Here is an 18407-nt window from a genome sequence, read left to right as displayed (position 1 = left end):
TTTCAAAGAAAACTTCAGTTCATGGATTCATCCACAGCTGCCTCAGTGCCTCAGTGGCTTTGGCGTTCAGCTGCTGATCCCAAGGTCATGGGTTTGATCCCAGCCACAGCAGCCATGTTTCAGTGGAGGCAAAAAGCAAAAACGTCCATGTGCTGTTCGATGTCAGTGCGCAGGTGGACTAAATTAATCCGGAGCCCTCGACTGCGACGTCCCTCATAGCTCGTGTGCGGCAGTGCGGCCCCTAATAGACATGGGGAAGAGAGGTGCAAATTTTGTATCATGTTGTTCTCTGCTATCTGGAAGACATGAGCAGGCGCTACCATGAACTGTGCCGCCCCCTTATGGAGAGAACTGTGGAGGCCTATGGTTAAGGGACCAGAGATTTTGATGCGATAGCAATAGAGCTGTCATCGCACCAAAATCCCTCCATCGGATGTCAGAAAATTCCTTGATTGGTCTCGATAGCAATGATGTCATAGGTGTCACATGATCACCAATGATGCGGAGATGAAGCAGCACCAATCATCTGCGCTACACCCAAACTTTAACTGCTCTACAGTTTGTCACATTTACTATGTTTTTGTAGACTGCACACATTAAAAGTACAATGCGACATGCTTTCCTTTATCTAGAGAAATGACTCCAAAATTTTAGCTTATGCATGCACAGTAAGAGTTGCAGTTGAAGACAAAGCAGTCAGCTACAACATAACGTTCATTATGCTAGGACTTACTGCTATAAAATAAAAAAAAGGCAAGGTATAGAGCTGCACTTCGAAATTGCAGTTGCTGTTTCAGCCAAAATGTGGCAAGGATTCAAAGGTCGTAAGGTGGCGGGCTACTTGCGCATGATTTTTTGGTGCTGAGGCTTGGAAGTGGTGGGGAGCACACGTAAGTTACTGCCCCAGCTGCTCCAGCCAGTCTCTTCTCAGAGCAGCAGTCGCTCACTTGGTGCCAGTGTATGCGCCTACATCAGTACCTGTCTCTTGTGCAACTTTATCTGGTTATGCTCACCCACACAAATGTGCTAAGAGAGGGCCGTTCCCTCCCTTATATTTTAGCTCCACACTTCTCTGCATGCATGCTGCTCACCTGTTCTTGCTACTGCTGCTGCTGCTGCTGCAGGTATCGCACATCATGGAGCTGCACGCCCAGGGCTATGAGTTTGTGGTGCTGCCCAACGGTTTCATGGTGCACATGCCGCACGCACCGTCGCTGGACATTGCCCGCTTCCGGTCGAGCAGCCAGTACCGCAAGTGCCTCTCCCTGCTGAAGAGCGAGTTTGCCAGGGACCTCTCGCTGCGCTACGGGCGCACTTTTTCGGCCGCCCCCGACCGCCGTCGGCGCAGGTGATCGCCTGCCTTCTGCTGCTGCTGCTGCTGCTGCTGCTGCTATGCCATGGCCAGGTGCCTCCCATTGTCTTTCCAACAGCCGGTTGCCACAAGTTGGTGCCGCTGGCCGTCTCTCTGTGGAAGCTGCTGGCTTTGTTCGATAAGGGCACGCAAGAGAGTGACGATCGTGCATTTCAGCGCTGGTTACATATGGTCAGTTTTAGTGATCATCAGGCAGCATAGTCGATGAACTCATCAAGGCTTGTTCGAGCTTGTAAGAAGTTGCATTTATGGCGCAGCGTCAGTTTGTTGTCATTGGGCGGCTCCTGCAGTAAATTACTCATGCCGCGCTATAGCGATGCTCCCTTTTTTTGTGCGTGTGTGTGTTTGATAGCATTAGAAGCCTCATGGTGCCAAAATGCATTGTTGGTCATATATTTCACCCATTGGCATGACATTACAAAGTGACACCACCAGATCGAAAGTGATGTCACTTCCGGTAAAGGTATATCAACAGCTGCTAGTGCTATCGCATCACCAGCACATAATGGCATTAGATGTCCCTGTGAATTTTTTTTTGTGTGTGTGGTGTGAACAGACCTCCACAAGTTCAACGGATGTGAAGATCAAAGGCCCCTGAGAGTGGCTGTGAGACACTTGACTTCTTATATACATTCTGCAGACAGCTGATTTTTTTCGCCAGTGTGTGCAGGAGTGTTTTAAATTTTCAACCTCGTCTTCACAGTTGAAAAGCTTGTCCGGAGATGCATCGCATGCTATAACATATGAAAGGTGGCTTGTAGAGTTGACAGCGATAGCAGCTTATTTCTTCATAAACAGACTAAAAGCTTTCTTCGGTCAGTCTGCAAATTGGTGTGGGTTCTCGATTCCATCACTGCAACAGCTCGCATAGCACAGGAGCATGTAGGTGGTCATGAAGAGGCCTCACTTGCAAAGAAGCTGAGGAAGCGGTGTCATGCTTTATAAAGTATGGCAGACTCCCTGTGCTGAAGAAGAGGTTTTTCTTCTGTGATTCGTTCATACTTGGGTGCCCTTATCCAACTAGCCCGGTACTGTATATGTGCTGTATTGTCCCTTTCGTGTCATGACAGCTTGTGTGGATTGTGTGAATGTATAGTGTGAGCTTGGCTTCATGTGCAGTGATGACAGTGTTGCTTGAAGAACAAACAGCTGTGTTTCTCTTTGTGTCATTGTCATCGCTTATCTTAATGCTATCACATTCAGCACACCGCTCCTGTTGAAATTTGTCATTTATTGAATTAGTGCTAACATTGGCCACCAGCAGCTACGAGGCGATGAATGCCAAATTCACACCAGTTTCCTGGGTCGTGATTATATGCGTGCACAATGTTCCACCATTCATTGCATTACGATTCTGTTACATGAGTAGCATCAAGGCAGGATTCTTTTTTCTTTCACACTTGTGTTAGTGGAAGTTGTGATCTCGAGAACGGATTGGATTAAAATAGTTAATTTTATTAGGTGTAATTAATAAATTATTAAATGATATGTACATAGCCCACATTCCAGTGGCAAGCTTGAAACTTGCATTGTTAGCTGACAGATATTTTTTTTTTCTAAGTAGCAGGTCTTTCTTCAAGTCAAGATCTTCTTTTAGCTGTCTCATATACTAATACATATCAATCAACATGTAGCGCTCATGTTTGAGTAAGTGTAGAATTCACAGTTACGGCTGCTGTTTCTGCTTTGCTTAATCATGTAGGTTTTTGACTATTCTACAAATCTAAAGCGCTGGCAGGCAATACATTAAAAAAAAAAGAAGCATTTGGTGCAGGCAGTCTTCATTCAAGTGTGTCCTGATAAATGGGGACTTTTTTTGGTCCAGTTTCTGTGCGTACATTGATACCGTCCATTAGGCATTACTGGCAAACGAAACTTAGAATGAATCTTAATCTAATTTTTAACATCCTGTCAGAAGTGGAGCCTTTCTCAGCATAGTCATTAGTGGTATTCAATTGGATTAACTGATAGACAGCACATGTGTTCGATCTTTTGTAACCTTCGGTAACAGACGCTGGTGTGCGATGTGTTCGGCCTTTGTTAGTTCGACTTAGATGCCTGTCTATCTGTGGCATCCTCCACGCTCTTTGCACTTGAAACAGGACGTGGTTAAAATAAATAGCAATGTAATTAACTATTCATTGGTATATAATGCGATTAAGGTTTAATACTATGATTACAAAGCATCGTGCACCACAGTGACATTTATTTGCAAAGCAAGCTTTCTATAAGCACAAACTCATGTTGTGTGACGATCTCTTTTTATTTTACTGCTGTCCAAACTGTCAGAACACTGCTCCTGTGTACAGCTACAGACTAAAAATCATGAAATGTGGCTAAGATTGCTGCCAGGGTCGGAGCTGTGACAGGCTTTCCTTGGCCATATCTGGCAGTTAGCAGGGTTCATGGCACACATTTAAGCGCACAAGCTGGAAGGCTTACTTCTTCGTACACTTTGATTTCAGAGGTTGCCATACCTGTCCTTTCAAAGACAAGTGCTGTGCTGCTTGAATGGATTCTGAAAAAATTAACTAGGTCTCTTAATCAGGCCTCATTTACAGGGTGCATCCAAGTTTTCCTGGGCTTTCAAATGGCTGTGACATTCTGCGTAATTATGTTAATAAGCCTAAAAAACTGTTTCACTATCAGCTTTGAACCACGCTTTTATTCCACCTGTACATCTTCATTTAGTAGACATTGCTAAGGGAACTGTATACTATGTATATCACTTTCAAACTGCGAGACTTATGTCCTATTCTCAGAGGTGTACCAATATGGCACCTACGACATCATTTATTGCAGCTAAGCGTTGTTGTGCTTTGTTATTTTTTGTGGAAAAGGGCATGTCCTGCTGCATTGGTTACTTAGTTTTCTGCTATCATGGCTTTATGTGGAATGATCAGCGTTAAAAAGAAAGCACGGTGAAATGAAGCTCACCTTGAACTGAACATCATTGCATGCTGTTGCTACTACTGATGAGCTGTTTTTGATATGGAGTAAGCGTAGTCTGTGCTTAGTGATGATGAATGTCTTGGCTGTTGGTATGAGCAAGAGGAGGCGAGAGTAGTCGGGAACATCGGATGTCCGGGCTTTCATGTTTGTTTAAGCATTGTTGAATGCTGGCTGCTAGTAATGTAGTTTTGTGGAACCAGCTGTCCGGTGATTGCATCAGTATCATTATTTTTCATTTTGGTGGACCACTTTTCTTTGCATTTCACTATGTCTTCGACACAGGACAATAACCGAAACTTTACGGTTGCCATGTTTTGAATCACTGCAGCCGCACAAGATATATATTTATTCCAATTACCATGACTGGCCATGACTTTATGGCAACAACAAGCTTTTGTTTTTACACTTTATTTGGTGCATATTGAGCTGTCTGCCCACATTAGTGACGTTCATCGAAAAATATCTGCGCATGCCTATTCTGAGTTTTTGCTCTGCCTTGCCAAATGGAGCTTTTACTCAAGTTCTGCACACGAGAAACATTTTTACTGACAGTGGAGCACCGTGCCGTCGCCAGAATTTTTAGTTTGCCACATAGGCATGTGTTGTGTGTTTTTTTTTTAGATGTTTTAAGATGTCACTGCACTTGTGCAGAAAGCTTGTGACACAAGCCGCAAATATGCATTCATGATCAATATGATATACAGTCTGATGATAGACATCAAAGAGGTATCACCCTCTTTAAATAATGTTCAGATCAACTTGTATAATTTGTACACACCTCAGGGCATACACTGTTTGGCAAACTTGTATCCAAGCACATCCTGCAGCCTGCAAGTTGTGTTCATCATGGCTGTAAGCAGTTTGGTTGGGGCAGAGGAACAGATTTTTTGACACCACAGCATGCTTGCACCATGGTGCACTAGAAGGGGGAACCGTAGTCTGCATTGTAATTACAATGTGCATTTTGTCAGAACTTTTCTCTTTTCACTTGTTCTTTTAGCACTGTGGACATGCTTATTGAGCTCCTACATTGTTTTCTACTGGTAATGTTATGTTCATTATAGTTCCTATGATTTTAGTCCTGGTTTCAGTGTACTTAGCAGAGCCTCCATAATGGGTGCTGACTTGTGTGAGCATATCCCAAGCAAACGGGCTTGTAGTTTATACCGAGTGTTGGTTATTGCTATGAGGCCTTTTATTTCTTTTTTACTAAAGCTCACACAGTTGTACATTAATGATTTTAACGTGGTTTCAGCAGTGAAGCAGTACACTAGAAATGAAGTCGGACAAAACTTCACTGCTGGGTGAGTTGATGGGGTCTGACTCGGTAGAGCAGGACAGCAACACAAGACAAGAGCACAAAGAAGGCAAAATACTAAAACAGAGTGCTGACTTTCAACTTAACTGTCTCCACTCCATGGTGCGTGTTCCTTGTGCTTTGGAAGCTAGCATGCCATGTGTTGCATGTGGGCACTCCGATGGACAGAAGCAAGTTTGCAAGTTGTCTAGCCACACTTCGTGTTGTCATCCTGTGCAGCTGCATTGTTCTGCCTAGTCTCTTAACAAAAACTGTGCTGATGTGACACCGAGATGTGGGCATTTTGTTTTGTGATGTTAATCTTCTGTATTTTCAAAGTCGAGAGTTTGACAGCTAGGCATCTGGTCTGGAATAGACACGAAGATGAAAAGGCAGAAACACCGACCATTGAAAAGAAATAAATGCTTGATAGTTCGGATCCGATACGGGAGCCTTGTTCACACTGAGGTAGTGACGCAAATGGACGGGCTATTTATGCTTCAATGGCATAGGCAACGAGCATCAGTGTGCAGATCGAAGGCTGCCATCGGTGCAATTAAGTTAATGAAATGCATTTTTTTTTGCAATGTTTGGTGTTTCTTGTTTAAATCTTCATGCTGGATTTTTGCTCACTATTGACAGACATGTTCTTAATAGATTTGCACCTGTGCCATTTCAACTTGTAAGGCAGCAAGCTGTCAGTGGGGCACATTACATTGTGCATACCTGCAAAATATTATATATTTTGCAGGTATTTCATTTGGTAATAATCAAGTGACTACATGCAACTATATGATCAAGGCCTAAATTAACCCGTACAACACTCGGGATGTAAAAGAGAAGCCTCTGGTACTGGAGCTGATATCTTTCAGTGTAATATCGTCAGCCACAACTGATTCTTGCACTTAAAGACAAAAAGCTTCATTTTGTGGTTTTTGATCATGAGGGTGCCATTTCAAAGCAGTGTATAGTGTTTCAAGTGAATGTAATATAGCACTTGCTGCATAACGCTTTTGCCTTCAGAGATTGGTGGAATCAAGCCACATTCAAGTTATGCTATTTGTTGAGATGATGGTATTAGAAAGAAGTGCTTGTATCAAAAGCTACACGGTTTCAGTTTGTAAACCACAAATTTACCTGCAAGAATGACATGGGTTGTGCCTCTGGTGTATAATACACGAGCTCTACTGGCAGCAGCTACTTTAATGCACTACTCCATTCGCCTCTCTTGACACTGAGCTTTTTCTGGGGGGAAAAATGTGTTGGCAGGGATTATTTTTAGTGTATCTCAGGAAACTATTGTGTTTTAAGAGGTGTTGCACTCTGTGTAGTCCAAAGTGTCCGAGACAAAGTTCTTATCATTCTAATGCTCCTAAATTCTAATGCTCCTGAAAGCATCACCACATTTCTGTGGGGCACTGTGCAGGAAAGAAAATAGGGGGGGGGGGGGGGGGGGGGCAATTATTGCACCATGTGGCTTGTGCGCACCGTTGCCTGTGCTTTTTGTTGTGCCAAAATACATGCTGTATTCATATATGCCACTTGCTAGTGGCTGGTAAGGAGACTTTATGCGCATTTTTGTGGCTGTAAGTTTTTAGCCTAGCATAGTTGGGCAGAGCAGTTTGATGCACCCTACAGTATTGGCTGTGTTTCACTGCTGCAGATTGCAGTGGAATAATCGCCACTATTGCAAGTGGCCTGGGTCGCAAACTAAAGACCGGCTGAAATAGGTTGGTACTTGAATGGTTGCTTCTGTGTCAAAGCGTTCATTGTGTTCTTTCTGTGCATGCGTTACTTACATGGTTTTATCATGGCACCGTTCTCATGTGTGGAAAGAATTGCACAGGTGCCAAAGCAAGCATTTCGCTGCATAGGTTTGCATCATTTGTACATGTAGAGATTTCATGTTGGTTGTTGGTTGCTTTTAAAACATGTAGGACACTGCAGTGACATCACATGGTCAGGAGAGTACACTAGTTGCAGGAAATCTTCTCTTAGCCTGTACATACAATGCATTGCCATCATTTTATTTGAAGGCTTGCTCTGAGCATGACACAGTGGACAGGACAGGGCAGCTTTGGCTTGGCAGCTTTGACAGGGCTTTGGCTTGGCATTGCTGTTTCTGCACATGGACTTGATCTTGTCTGAGTGCAGTATTTGCTCATTGTACATGCCACACATCCTTTCGGCTAGGTTAAGAAGCAGTTAAGCCATCCAGCCATCAGTTAAGCAAGTAGTCGTTACAGGTGCACAGTGACTTCATGGAGTTACTAACTAGCCGGTGGAAAAAATGAGTGTCTGCTTATAAGTGTGCAGGAACATTAATGCCTGTCCGTTTTTAGTTCTGTTAAGCTTTTGCATTGCTTTTTCTTGCTGTGCCAATAAGATTGGCCTGGAAGTATTCTGGCTAAACAATGTTGATTTGTTGTAGTTGTTTTTGTCTTTTGTCAGTTTTTATATTGTTCATAGCACTCTGAGTGCATTTTTGCATGTTTAGTAATTACAGATTCCATTTGCACTCTTTATTTATTGAGAACAATCAAGAGGTTATGCTTATTGCACCTTTCTCTTTTGAAGTGGCATAAATTTATGATGTCTCTTTTCTTTTCCTTTTACTCTGTGGTCCTATCTTGTGCATTTCCTTTTTGTCATATCACTTTATTAGTTGAGCCAACAGTATTTTATGTACTTATAACATCTCCATTTTCGAATACTTTGCTTGATATTGCTGCTTTGCATGTACACTACTCTGATAAGCTGGTTGTCCCAATTGAATGCTGATTTGAATGTAAAAAAATCACAGGGCCTTATGCAAATGAAACCAGCTGTTTGTCGCTGACAGCATATTCTCATCATGAAGTTTTTAATGTTAATTTAATTAACCAGTGGACAGAAATTAATTGGCTAACTATTTACTTGATTTAACGATTGAAATGTCAGGAGCACATTGTTAGGAGCAGTGGGAAACACTTGAGTGCAGAGCATCGGTGAAGGCAAGTTTCACGCAGTTATTTTTAGCCAGTAAAGAAAGGAGACCACGTAAGAAGTACTGCATGACAATTCATTCTTCTGCCATGGAAGACAGAGCCTCAAGTGCATGCTCTCTCACCTGACTCAGTTGCTCTTATCTTGGTCTTATCTTTGGTGTGCTATCTCAGATGGCTTTTCTGGATTAGCTCTGGCAGAGAAATAAGTGCTCAAGGCTGTTGACACACCACAGAATGAGCTCGTGTGCCTAGCCATTCTGCGTTGTGCTCAAAATCCAACAGAGCAGTGACGAATTGGTCAGACATAAAAGCAAAGCTCATTCTGGCAGAGCACTCTAGGCATCAAGCCAACTATTCTCCTTTAGTGTGCAATTGAGATTGTGGCAATCACAGCAGGCACATGCTGTCACAGGTGTATTCTGTATTTCATGGGGTTTCTTTATCCACCAAAAAGAAGAGCCAGATGGGACCTTTTCTTTTTTTTCCAGATGAAGCACTTAATCATGGCGATTCTCAATGCTTCCGTATTCAGATCTCAACCAATAAATGAAATGTGTAAAAGTTAACTAATATTTTCTATTGAATAATAGGTTAGGCACTGTCAAGTACTCGTGACTAGGAGACACATTTAATGACCGCAAATGGCCGGTTTTGTTCTCACAGAGCCTTCGGTTCGTTCTACGTTCATCTGAGCACTCAGTTGGGACAACCCGTATGTGCATGCCTTAACCTTTCCACTCTGTTCACTTTCCAATGCCTTGTATTCTTTCTCGGCTCGGGTTCCATTACTTTTGACCAGTCTTAATATTTACTCTAATCTAACAGAGCGTTCTTATATATTTTGCTCAAAAACTACTTCTGCTGAAGTTTACACATTTTGCGGCACAAATTTCTCCTTTTTTTGCACTTCAAGTAGCGCACATTTTTGGTTCTATCTTTGATGTGCTTGTATGTTTATTACGTTCAAGCAGTGGTAAAAATTTTATATGGGTATTTTTCCATTGCCATTTTCCTAACGCTCATCCTTTTGCTCGTTATATAGGGGCAGTAGTCATGCCTGCCCGTCAGATGTTGCTTTTTATGTAGCGCCGTGGACACTGAGGAGCATGCTGTAGTTTGGATGGCAATTGTGGATATATCAGCAGCACATCCACCCCAAATGCAAGTGCATGTTGAACTTTGGTGTCGAAAGCCGTTGAAACAACTCCACTCACTGCAGCGCTATGTTTTTATGACAGCACAAAGTAAATCCTGGGAGCAGTTGTTGTTGTTGCTGATTAGAGTTGCAGCCATTGTTGGTATGTGACTTGCATTTCTAGTGGCAAAGCAATTGCAAGTAGCCTATTTCAATTGGCACACTGTTTTCTAGTGCACTGCATCTTTTCTACATTCCATAAATGCCAGAAAAAGAATGTGAAAATGAAGTAGTACTGGTGTCTGAAAGGCAAAGTGCTTCAGCTTTCAAAAATAAAAACGTGCAGTTGCTTGAGCACACTGGCATATACGGTTGTGCAACACGTCCACATGATAATACATGCGCAGCAGTGAGTGTGCATCATTTCCAAATTCACTATTCCTTCTCATTCTAGTCCGCCTGTTTTACCAACGCAATGCTCTACGGCTATGCCTCGCCATTGACATGTTCCTGTGTTTTGCTCTTTGTGTGTCCTTCAGGCTTTTTGTGATTGCCAGAAAAGACTCATGGTCTTATTTGTGTTCATGTCTGTCACATATTTACCACTAGCGATTGTATAGTCGTTTATAAGTAGTAGGCACAAGGTGCTTTCTTATACTGAAAAAAAAATAAAGAATAAAGTGTTATGATCGAACTGGATATAATTCTTTAGCAGTGTCTTCTCTCATTTCTCTGAAAACTTGTGAACCTTAGAATGTTTCTCTCAGCTCACCTACTGCTGCCCTTGACCAGTCTAGTGCATGTTACAGAAAATAAGTTACCAATTACAATTACTTCAACTGAAATATAACTGATTAGAGTGGTAAATCATAGCCCCAGGAAAGTAATTACAGAAAGGCAATCTATTACTATTGCATTACTTTCCTTCCAATTTTTATTGCCATAACAGATTTACTCAGACTACAATGAACTACTGAGGATTCCTTGATATTTTGTTACACATTAATTTTCAAGAGGAATCGTTTTCAAACTTTGCATCTCTAATTTTCCCACATTTTCTCGCGAAGACATCAACAGCTACACTGACCACTCTCTCAGTGTATGAGCTGGAGGGAAGGGTGGCATTATAATGTATGAACACCTTGAGCACCAGCTCGTAATTACACAATGCTACACTGCTAGTGCACAAGTCGTGTATGAGGCTGGGTGTAGGGGAGGTTAAGTTGTGGCATCATCTGACTGACATAGGGGCGCCCCTATAGAGTGGGACGAGAACTGCCGTAGAAGACGTTGGCGACCCAGTTGTGGTCCAGACATGATTGTGCGCATGCTTCTCCGCAGCAGGTCTGCTGTCGGTCGGACAAGAAGGAAACATTCCCCAATAGCGCTAGTGTTTGAGGTTCTCATAGCTGTATCATTGGTTACGGCTTGTTTTTGGAAAAAACGTAGCACAAAGTAACAATTACCCAGAAGGTTACAGTTCTAGAAAAAGTAATTAATTAAAAAATTACAAGAAAATGTAACTATAGTCAGATACAACTTAAGTCTGCAGTGAAGCTCCACCCACATTCAGCCTCCGCACACAGTATTCATCCACGACAACAAAGTAGTGCGCTGCTTAAATGTTTCTTGTTAGGTAAAAAAGAAGCTTATCACAAGAAAAAAGATTATGAGCTCTAGAATTTTGATACATGAATTTTGCTTGATATAGTCAAACATTAAAAAGCTAATTTCGTTTACAGTTGCGATTGGCCAGCGGAGTAATACAGGACGCCGCGGATCGCGGCCCAGTGTTAGAAACTGCTGTTTTTTTAAGTTGTATCCTATTATAATTACAAGTAATAAATTACTTGTAACATGTATGTTACGTCACTCTGCCTTCGACCAACCTCCAGGAAAGTCCTATCGCGTGTGTGAAGCCTCGGCTTGGAGTAAAAGCAGTATGGTAAGAGCATCAAAGTAATCATCGAGGATAAAGCGAACTGCTTTCTCAGTATTATAAACAACAGATATCTGATCATCCTGTAGGTACTTTTACTCAGCCTGCCGCTTCCCGGGTTGCTTAGCTCGTCGCGCACTCTGAGCAATCCGCTCCTCCTCGAGCTCTTGCGCGGTGCGTGCAGCCCGCCGCATACGCGCTGCCCCTCGGCGCGTCTCCGTTTCCGCGGCCGTTCACTGTATTCGCTCAGCACGCGCTTTGGTGACATTCCACATTACCTGATTAAGCCTTACGCCACAGCTGCTGAGCACGAGGTCGTTGGATCAAATCCCGCCCGTGGCGGCCACATCGCGATGGAGGCGAAATGCGAAAACATCCGTGTTGCTGTGCGATGTCGGTACACGTTTAAAGTGCCAGCAACTAACCACAGCATGTTGCGAATCGCGTGCTAAAAATAAAAGGCCTTTGACCGGAACGAATTCATCATGTAAGCCTTCACCTTAACGGTCTTTACCTTGAAGGCCTGCCAGGAGTACCGACCGGGCAGGATGCCCACAACCGGCCACCTGCCACGAACCAGGCTTCGGACACGTATGTACGTATGCCCGAAATCGTAAAATGTGTTAAAGATCCCCAACCCAGGTGGTCGAAATTATTCCGGAGCCCTGCACAACCGCACCTTGAAATTCTAGAGGCCCGTGTACTATGCGATGTCAGTGCACGTTAAAAAACCCCAGGTGGTTGAAATTTCCGGAGCCCTTCACTACGGCGTCCCTCATAGCCTGAGTTGCTTTGGGACGTTAAACCCAATAAACCAAACCATCCTTCACTTCCACCTACCTCCGTCCCTCACAGTGCGGTTCGGGTGTCCACCGAGATGTGCCAGTTACTGCACCGTTTAATTTCCTGATAAAACTAAAAGAAATAGCAGTTGGCAACAATGAGCCATGGTACGCGGCGTCCTGTGTTACTCCGCTTACCAATCACAACAGCAAACGAAATCATATATTTAATGTTTGATACTTATGTCGGAGGGAGCAAAATTTTAGAGCTAGTTTTTTCTTGCGATTAACTTCTTGTTTAGGTAACAAGAAAAGTTTTCACAACGGACTACTTTTTTGTTGTGGATGAATTATGTGCGGCGGTCCTAAATGTGGGCGGGGCTTCACTGCAGTCTCAAGCTGTATCCGACCATGGAGTTCTTTCCTTCCTCCATGTATCACTATAGTAGTGCTGCCGCACTAAAACTCCCGACATTTGGTAGCCGGCTCGGCTCCTTCAGGGGGCAGTTTGGTTTCCAGCAAGCAGAGCAGCAGCAAGGGCACAGTGGAGATGAGGGTGTAGTTTGGGGATGGAGGGCACCGTTATGAAGGGGACGCAAAGGGTGGGTAGAAGAAGGCTGTCAGTCATGGTGCCGGTTTGCGAGGGCTGCGCAGGAATGGCAGATCTTGTCTTTTCCTTTGCTTTCCGTTGCCCCTTGAGCGGTAAATTGCTTTTTGAGGAAAGGTAACGGCGCAGTATCTGTCTCGCATATCTCGGTGGACACCTGAACCGGGCAGTAAGGAAAGGGAGGAAAGTGGGAGTGAAAGAAGAGAAAGAGGTGCCGTTCACTGACATCGCACAGGACACCGGCACCTTTTGCGTTCCGCCTCCATCGTAACGCGGCCGCCGCGAACGGGTGCGAACCCGGGTACTCCGGCTCGGTAGACGAGGGCCTTAACCACTGAGCCACCGCGGCGGGTGCCCCTTGAGCGGTTTGCATCGGTAGGAGTGTTTTAATCTCAAGGGGCTTTTTTAAGTTGCGGGAGTTGTTTTTGTGTTGTATTCTTTGCTCTTAGTTTCGCCAATGTAGCTTGCGTTGCAGTCGGGCTCTTTCAGTGGCCTGGCAATGTATACAAGATCAGAATGCGCAGGTTGTAGGCGGTATAAACATGATGTTCCAGCTGAAATGGATCAAGATTTAAAAAGAACACAGCGTTCTTCCGAATTGAAATCAAGTGATTGTCGTTAGGGCTTACGTTATCTCGGGCTTAGTATTTTTCTCGTGCCGTTTACCTGAATAATTAATCGGCATTAGCTTTTAAAATATGGCTTTAAACCCCCCCCCCCCCCCCCCCTTTCGTCGTTTAGGTGTGTAGTTGCATGCGTCGTCGGCGGCGTGTGCGTCATCACCGCGGTCGCCTTTACGTAGCCGCTTCTGATAAGGCCGTGCGTGCAGTTGGATCCTGATGTAGGCGTCGCTGAGCCTCTGCTCGGGCGGCGCGTTTTGCAGCTGCGTCTGTCTCTCAGAGCGATATAAAATAACTAACTGGATATATTGTGTCGCGCCTTTGTGTCATCTTTGGGGAAGAAAGCATTTTTTTTTTTTGGCTTTGCGGGTCAAACCACGGCACATCTTCTTTTGCCGATCGACTATCGGATTCCTGTTTTAGTTGTAGATTTAGAATTTTCTTGTCTGGGCTGCACATCTCACGAGTTGATCTTTATGAACCAAAGGCAGCGTTCATGATAGCGCCTTCCGGTTCATGGTCTTCTGGAAAGAGGGGTGGAATATGGGACAATATTTTTCGCACTGCTCCCCTCTGCGTACCTCTGAATAGGAGGAGGAGCAAGAGACGGGCTACCAACTCGGCTCGTGGCGGCCGCTTGGCACGGCGCGCCGCGCTCCTCCCGCTAGAGGCGCTGCATATGCAGTATAAAACACCTGCTTTCGCACCCTATCAGGCTTAACCAAAGCTAAGCCCCCGCCAATTTTTTGTACCTGTTGTCCTCTTACGAAGGCAAACAAACCATTTTTGAAGCCTCATATTTACGAATGCCATTGAATAAAATGTAACTTGCTACAACCCTCTCCCCCCTTTATATTAGGCTTCACACTTTCGGGCTTTTCCTTGTGATTAAAAACAACGAGGAACATGGCGCAGAACACAGACCGGGAGCCAAAGGACCTGCATGCATTCTGACGTTTCTTTTTGCTTGTGCGCGCTGATAATTTTGTGCAAGATATCAACTTTACTGGAGACAATAACCCAGCTGAAATCTTTTTGATGTGTCTATAGTAATAAATGTAGCGCACCATTCTTTATATGTCCTCATATCAGGATGGCAGCGCTTGGTAATTAGCGTGTCGCGCAAGCGAAGCTAGAAAAGGCTTGTTCAACAAAATTGTTTCATCTTTTTATTTAAGGCAGACAAATCGCACCTCAGGTCTTTTTCTGTATGTGACAAGGTCCTGGATCCATTGTTTCGCTATGGCTTGAGTTCCGGCCTCTCTTCTTCCTCCATGATGCATCCGGTAACCCAGAATGAAAGAAAGGAGTCATAAAAAATTATAGAGGGCACTTATGACTACTTGCCTGCTTTAAAGGTGAAAGCATTAATTTTTTAATTTATAGTTTTTCGTTCCTTTGTATAGTGACACTACTACTCATTAGCATACAGTCGTAGGGCAACGCATACACTAGGTACACCTTTATTCGCCAAGATGCTACGCGGTTTTGTGGCCTCGCAGTCTGGAGGTCCTTGGTCCAATTCCCCGCACCTTCTGATTTTTTTTTTCTTTTCTGATGACGTCATTAGGGGTTTTCTGGACCACTTTTCCAGCAATGACTCCTGGTGTCGTTTCTAATGGGCCACATAACCGGCTCCACAGGCTGACGAAATAAATGTTCATTCTCCTCATCACCTTAAAACAATAAAAGAACAACAGAAACACAGACGCGGCAGGGCCGCTTTGAGGTATCATGACGACAGCAGTCAGAGCTCGGATGGCAACCTCAGAAATAGCGCATAAGTCAGGCGCAGACCTAACTCGAGCGGCAGCCGTCGCGCTCGCAATAACCACACAGAAAAACACAGATATAGTGGATTCGCAAGAAGCGTGTAGGAAATACTCGGGGCCGGGATAGGTCTGGCAGCCATTAAGATCCAAATCTCACATGGACACCACAGTATCATTCCTTAGAGGAAAATGAAGGTGAATGTACATGCCGCAACCTGAGCACACATCGGGCACCCCAACAAAACGGGCGAGCACAACTACTCTAACATGCTGACCACATACTTGGAAATACTACAACACTATAGGCTAGGCAGAAGGGAATACGCGCCATCAGGTGAACTAGACAAGGAAGGGTAGACGTTTGGTCTTTTTTGTTCGTATTGCAAGGGTAAAGGTATAGCGCAAAAAGACGAGGACTCAGAAAGACAGATAGACACACACAGCGCTGTGTGTGTATATGTACAAAGGAAATGAGAACGACATTGAAAAAACATATGCCACAGGACAAGCGCTGCCTTTTCGCGGCCATTTTCCATGATGATTGGCCGACTAGCCCACACGAAGATATTAGCCAAAAACCCAAGGACTATGAGCCACAATGCGCACACTGTGGAATATAGGCGGACCTATATATATACTGCCCAGCTCAATCCACAAAATTCAGCAGGAGCTGTAATGATCGGAGGCCCAGACAGCGGAGAACGGCGAGACCGTCAGGCGCCATCAGGTATGCGGCCAAAAGCGCTGCTGTTTCTCGGAGAAGACGCAAGGAAAAGCTGGCCTGGGAGCGGCTTCTGGCGACGGCGTTGGCGTGGACAAAGGCTCTAATCCCCTTCGCCGGCGATGCTGAATGCGGCTCTGGTGCCGGGCTGCGCTCCTGGGGACTGGCAGCGGAAACAGGCGAGTCAGTCGGGCGCCATCAGGCCACTTTGGCCGAAGCGCTGCTGCTCGGGGAAGACAAGAGACATTGCGTGGGGCAGCTACTGGCGACGGCGTCGGCGTACACAAAGGGGTCTCATCCCCTTCGCCGGGGAGGCTGATGCGGCGCTTCTCCCGGACTGACCGTGGAACGACGGAAGGGACCCAGTGGCGACTACAGCGGGGGCGACGGCGCCGCCAACTCATTAACGGCGTGCGCCCTGAGGAGCCGACAAGGCAGGGGCAACACGGCTGATTTGTCCCTGAAGAGGTCACCGGTGAGCGGTCAGCGCTCGCGTCCCCATCGATCAAGCTCATCATACAGCAGCAACGACCTTTGGGCCTGGTCAAACAGTTCGCGACTGAGAGACGCCAAGTTCCTCCTTGCCCGTGTGTGTGTGTCTGTGCGGAGTGCGGTGCCACGTGGGGAAGGCGGAGCCTAAGAAGACGCGAGCGGCCCATTGGACGCTCAACCAGAGATCAGAGTCCCTAGCTGGGTGTCTGGGGAATGTGAACTGGATTTAAGCAGCAATCTGCGGTGTGCCAGAGCATCCTCCTCCATTTTCTGGCGTCGGTCTCCTTGCTACTGTACAAAATGTAAAATAAACCTTAAAGCTCGCTATTCCTCCCGAAGGCTTCCCTCCGTAGTCTGCCTGCTTCGTCCTAACGCGCTGAAGACCCTGGTCCCGATCCCCGAGCACATCAGAGCTGACCGAAAGGACAAGAGCGGATGTAAGATCGAACGGACTCCCGGAATTGGGGGATTGACCACGAGTTTTAGGTACAGTTAAGGTGTTTTCGTCATCATCATCCTGGTGTGGGCTTGCGGAAGAAGATGAAGAATATGAAGAGATGTCGACATAGAAACAAAGCAGCAGCAAAAGAAAATGAAAATTCACTGGTAGAACTTTCGCTCGAATCTAACGCGAGTGTTGTGGATGAAATGGCAATAATTAGCAGTATTTACCGACAGACGCAGTGGAAGGCGACCATTTTCCCTTCTGCACTCACGGAAAAGACCAAGCTTCTAAATAAAGTTTTCCCACACGTTTACTCCGAGGTCGTTTGCCCCTGAAGAGCATATAGCTCGTCTCGCTGCGCGTTTAGCAGCTGCGTCTACCTCATTCGCCATCCTGACTACGCCCACTGCAGGGCAAAGGCCTCTCCCATATCCCCGCAAACTTCTTAATCTCATCCGCCCACTTAACTTTCTGCCGTCCCCTGCTACGTTTGCTTTCTCTTGGAATCCACTCCGTTACCCTTAAGGACCAGCGGTTATCTTGCCTTCGCATTACATGCCCTGCCCAAGTCCACTTCTTCCTCTTGATTTCAACTAGGATGTCATTAGCGCGCGTCTGTTCTCTCACCCACTCAGCCCGCTTCCGATCTCTTAACTTTACACCTATCATTTCTTTTTCCATAGCTCGCTGCGTTGTCCTTAACTTAAGCTGAACCCTATTTGTTAGCCTCCACGTTTCTGCCCCATAGGTGAGTACCGGTAAGATACAGCTGTTGTAGACTTTTCTCTTGAGGGATATTGGCAAACTGCCATTCATGATCTGAGATAACCTGCCATATGCGCTCTACCCCATTCTTATTCTTCTAGCTATTTCCCTCTCATGATCTGGATCTGCGGTCACTACCTGCCCTAAGTAGACATATTCCCTTACCACTTTCAGCATCTCGCTAAAAATTGTGAACTGCTGTTCCCTTGCCAGACTGTTGAACATTACTTTGGTTGTCTGCATGTTAATTTTTCGACCCACCATTCTGCTCTGCCTGTCCAACTCATTGATCATGCTTTGCATTTCATCTCCTGAGTGACTTAGCAAGGCAACGTCATCAGCGAATCGAAGATTACTTTGGTATTCTTCACTGACTCTTATCCCCATCTGTTCCCGATGAAGGCCTCGGAATACCTCCTGTAAACAGGCGGTGAATAGCATTGGCGAGATCGTGTATCCCTGCCCGACACCCTACCTTATTGGCATTTTATTGCTGGCTTTATGGAGGACTATGGTAGCTA

The 18407-nt window shown here is 45.2% G+C and overlaps 1 protein-coding gene and 1 long non-coding RNA gene across 2 annotated transcripts in view; one reads left to right on the top strand and one right to left on the bottom strand.

Moving 5' to 3' along the window:
• Positions 1–7691, top strand: part of LOC149372357 (xylosyl- and glucuronyltransferase LARGE2s-like) — a 30089-nt gene extending 22398 nt beyond the window's left edge. The window contains exon 17 of the mRNA XM_089566819.1: positions 1125–7691. Within this exon, the coding sequence (XP_089422945.1) occupies positions 1125–1352 (228 nt within the window). The 3' untranslated portion in view covers positions 1353–7691. The remainder of the gene's footprint in view (positions 1–1124) is intronic.
• LOC149372356 (uncharacterized) overlaps positions 1–12590 on the bottom strand; it is a 30886-nt gene extending 18296 nt beyond the window's left edge. The window contains exons 1-2 of the long non-coding RNA XR_016286992.1: positions 12523–12590; positions 5103–5152 (exon numbers count right to left, since the gene is read on the bottom strand). This is a non-coding gene — a long non-coding RNA (uncharacterized LOC149372356). The remainder of the gene's footprint in view (positions 1–5102; positions 5153–12522) is intronic.
• Positions 12591–18407: the final 5817 nt, after the last annotated feature.

This window comes from Amblyomma mixtum, chromosome 1 (assembly GCF_055824585.1).
Source record: "Amblyomma mixtum isolate Tamu chromosome 1, ASM5582458v1, whole genome shotgun sequence".
NCBI classification, from domain to species: domain Eukaryota; kingdom Metazoa; phylum Arthropoda; class Arachnida; order Ixodida; family Ixodidae; genus Amblyomma; species Amblyomma mixtum.
The sequence above is the reverse complement of the archived record's forward strand: the minus strand, read 5'-3'. Positions and strand labels throughout refer to the sequence as shown.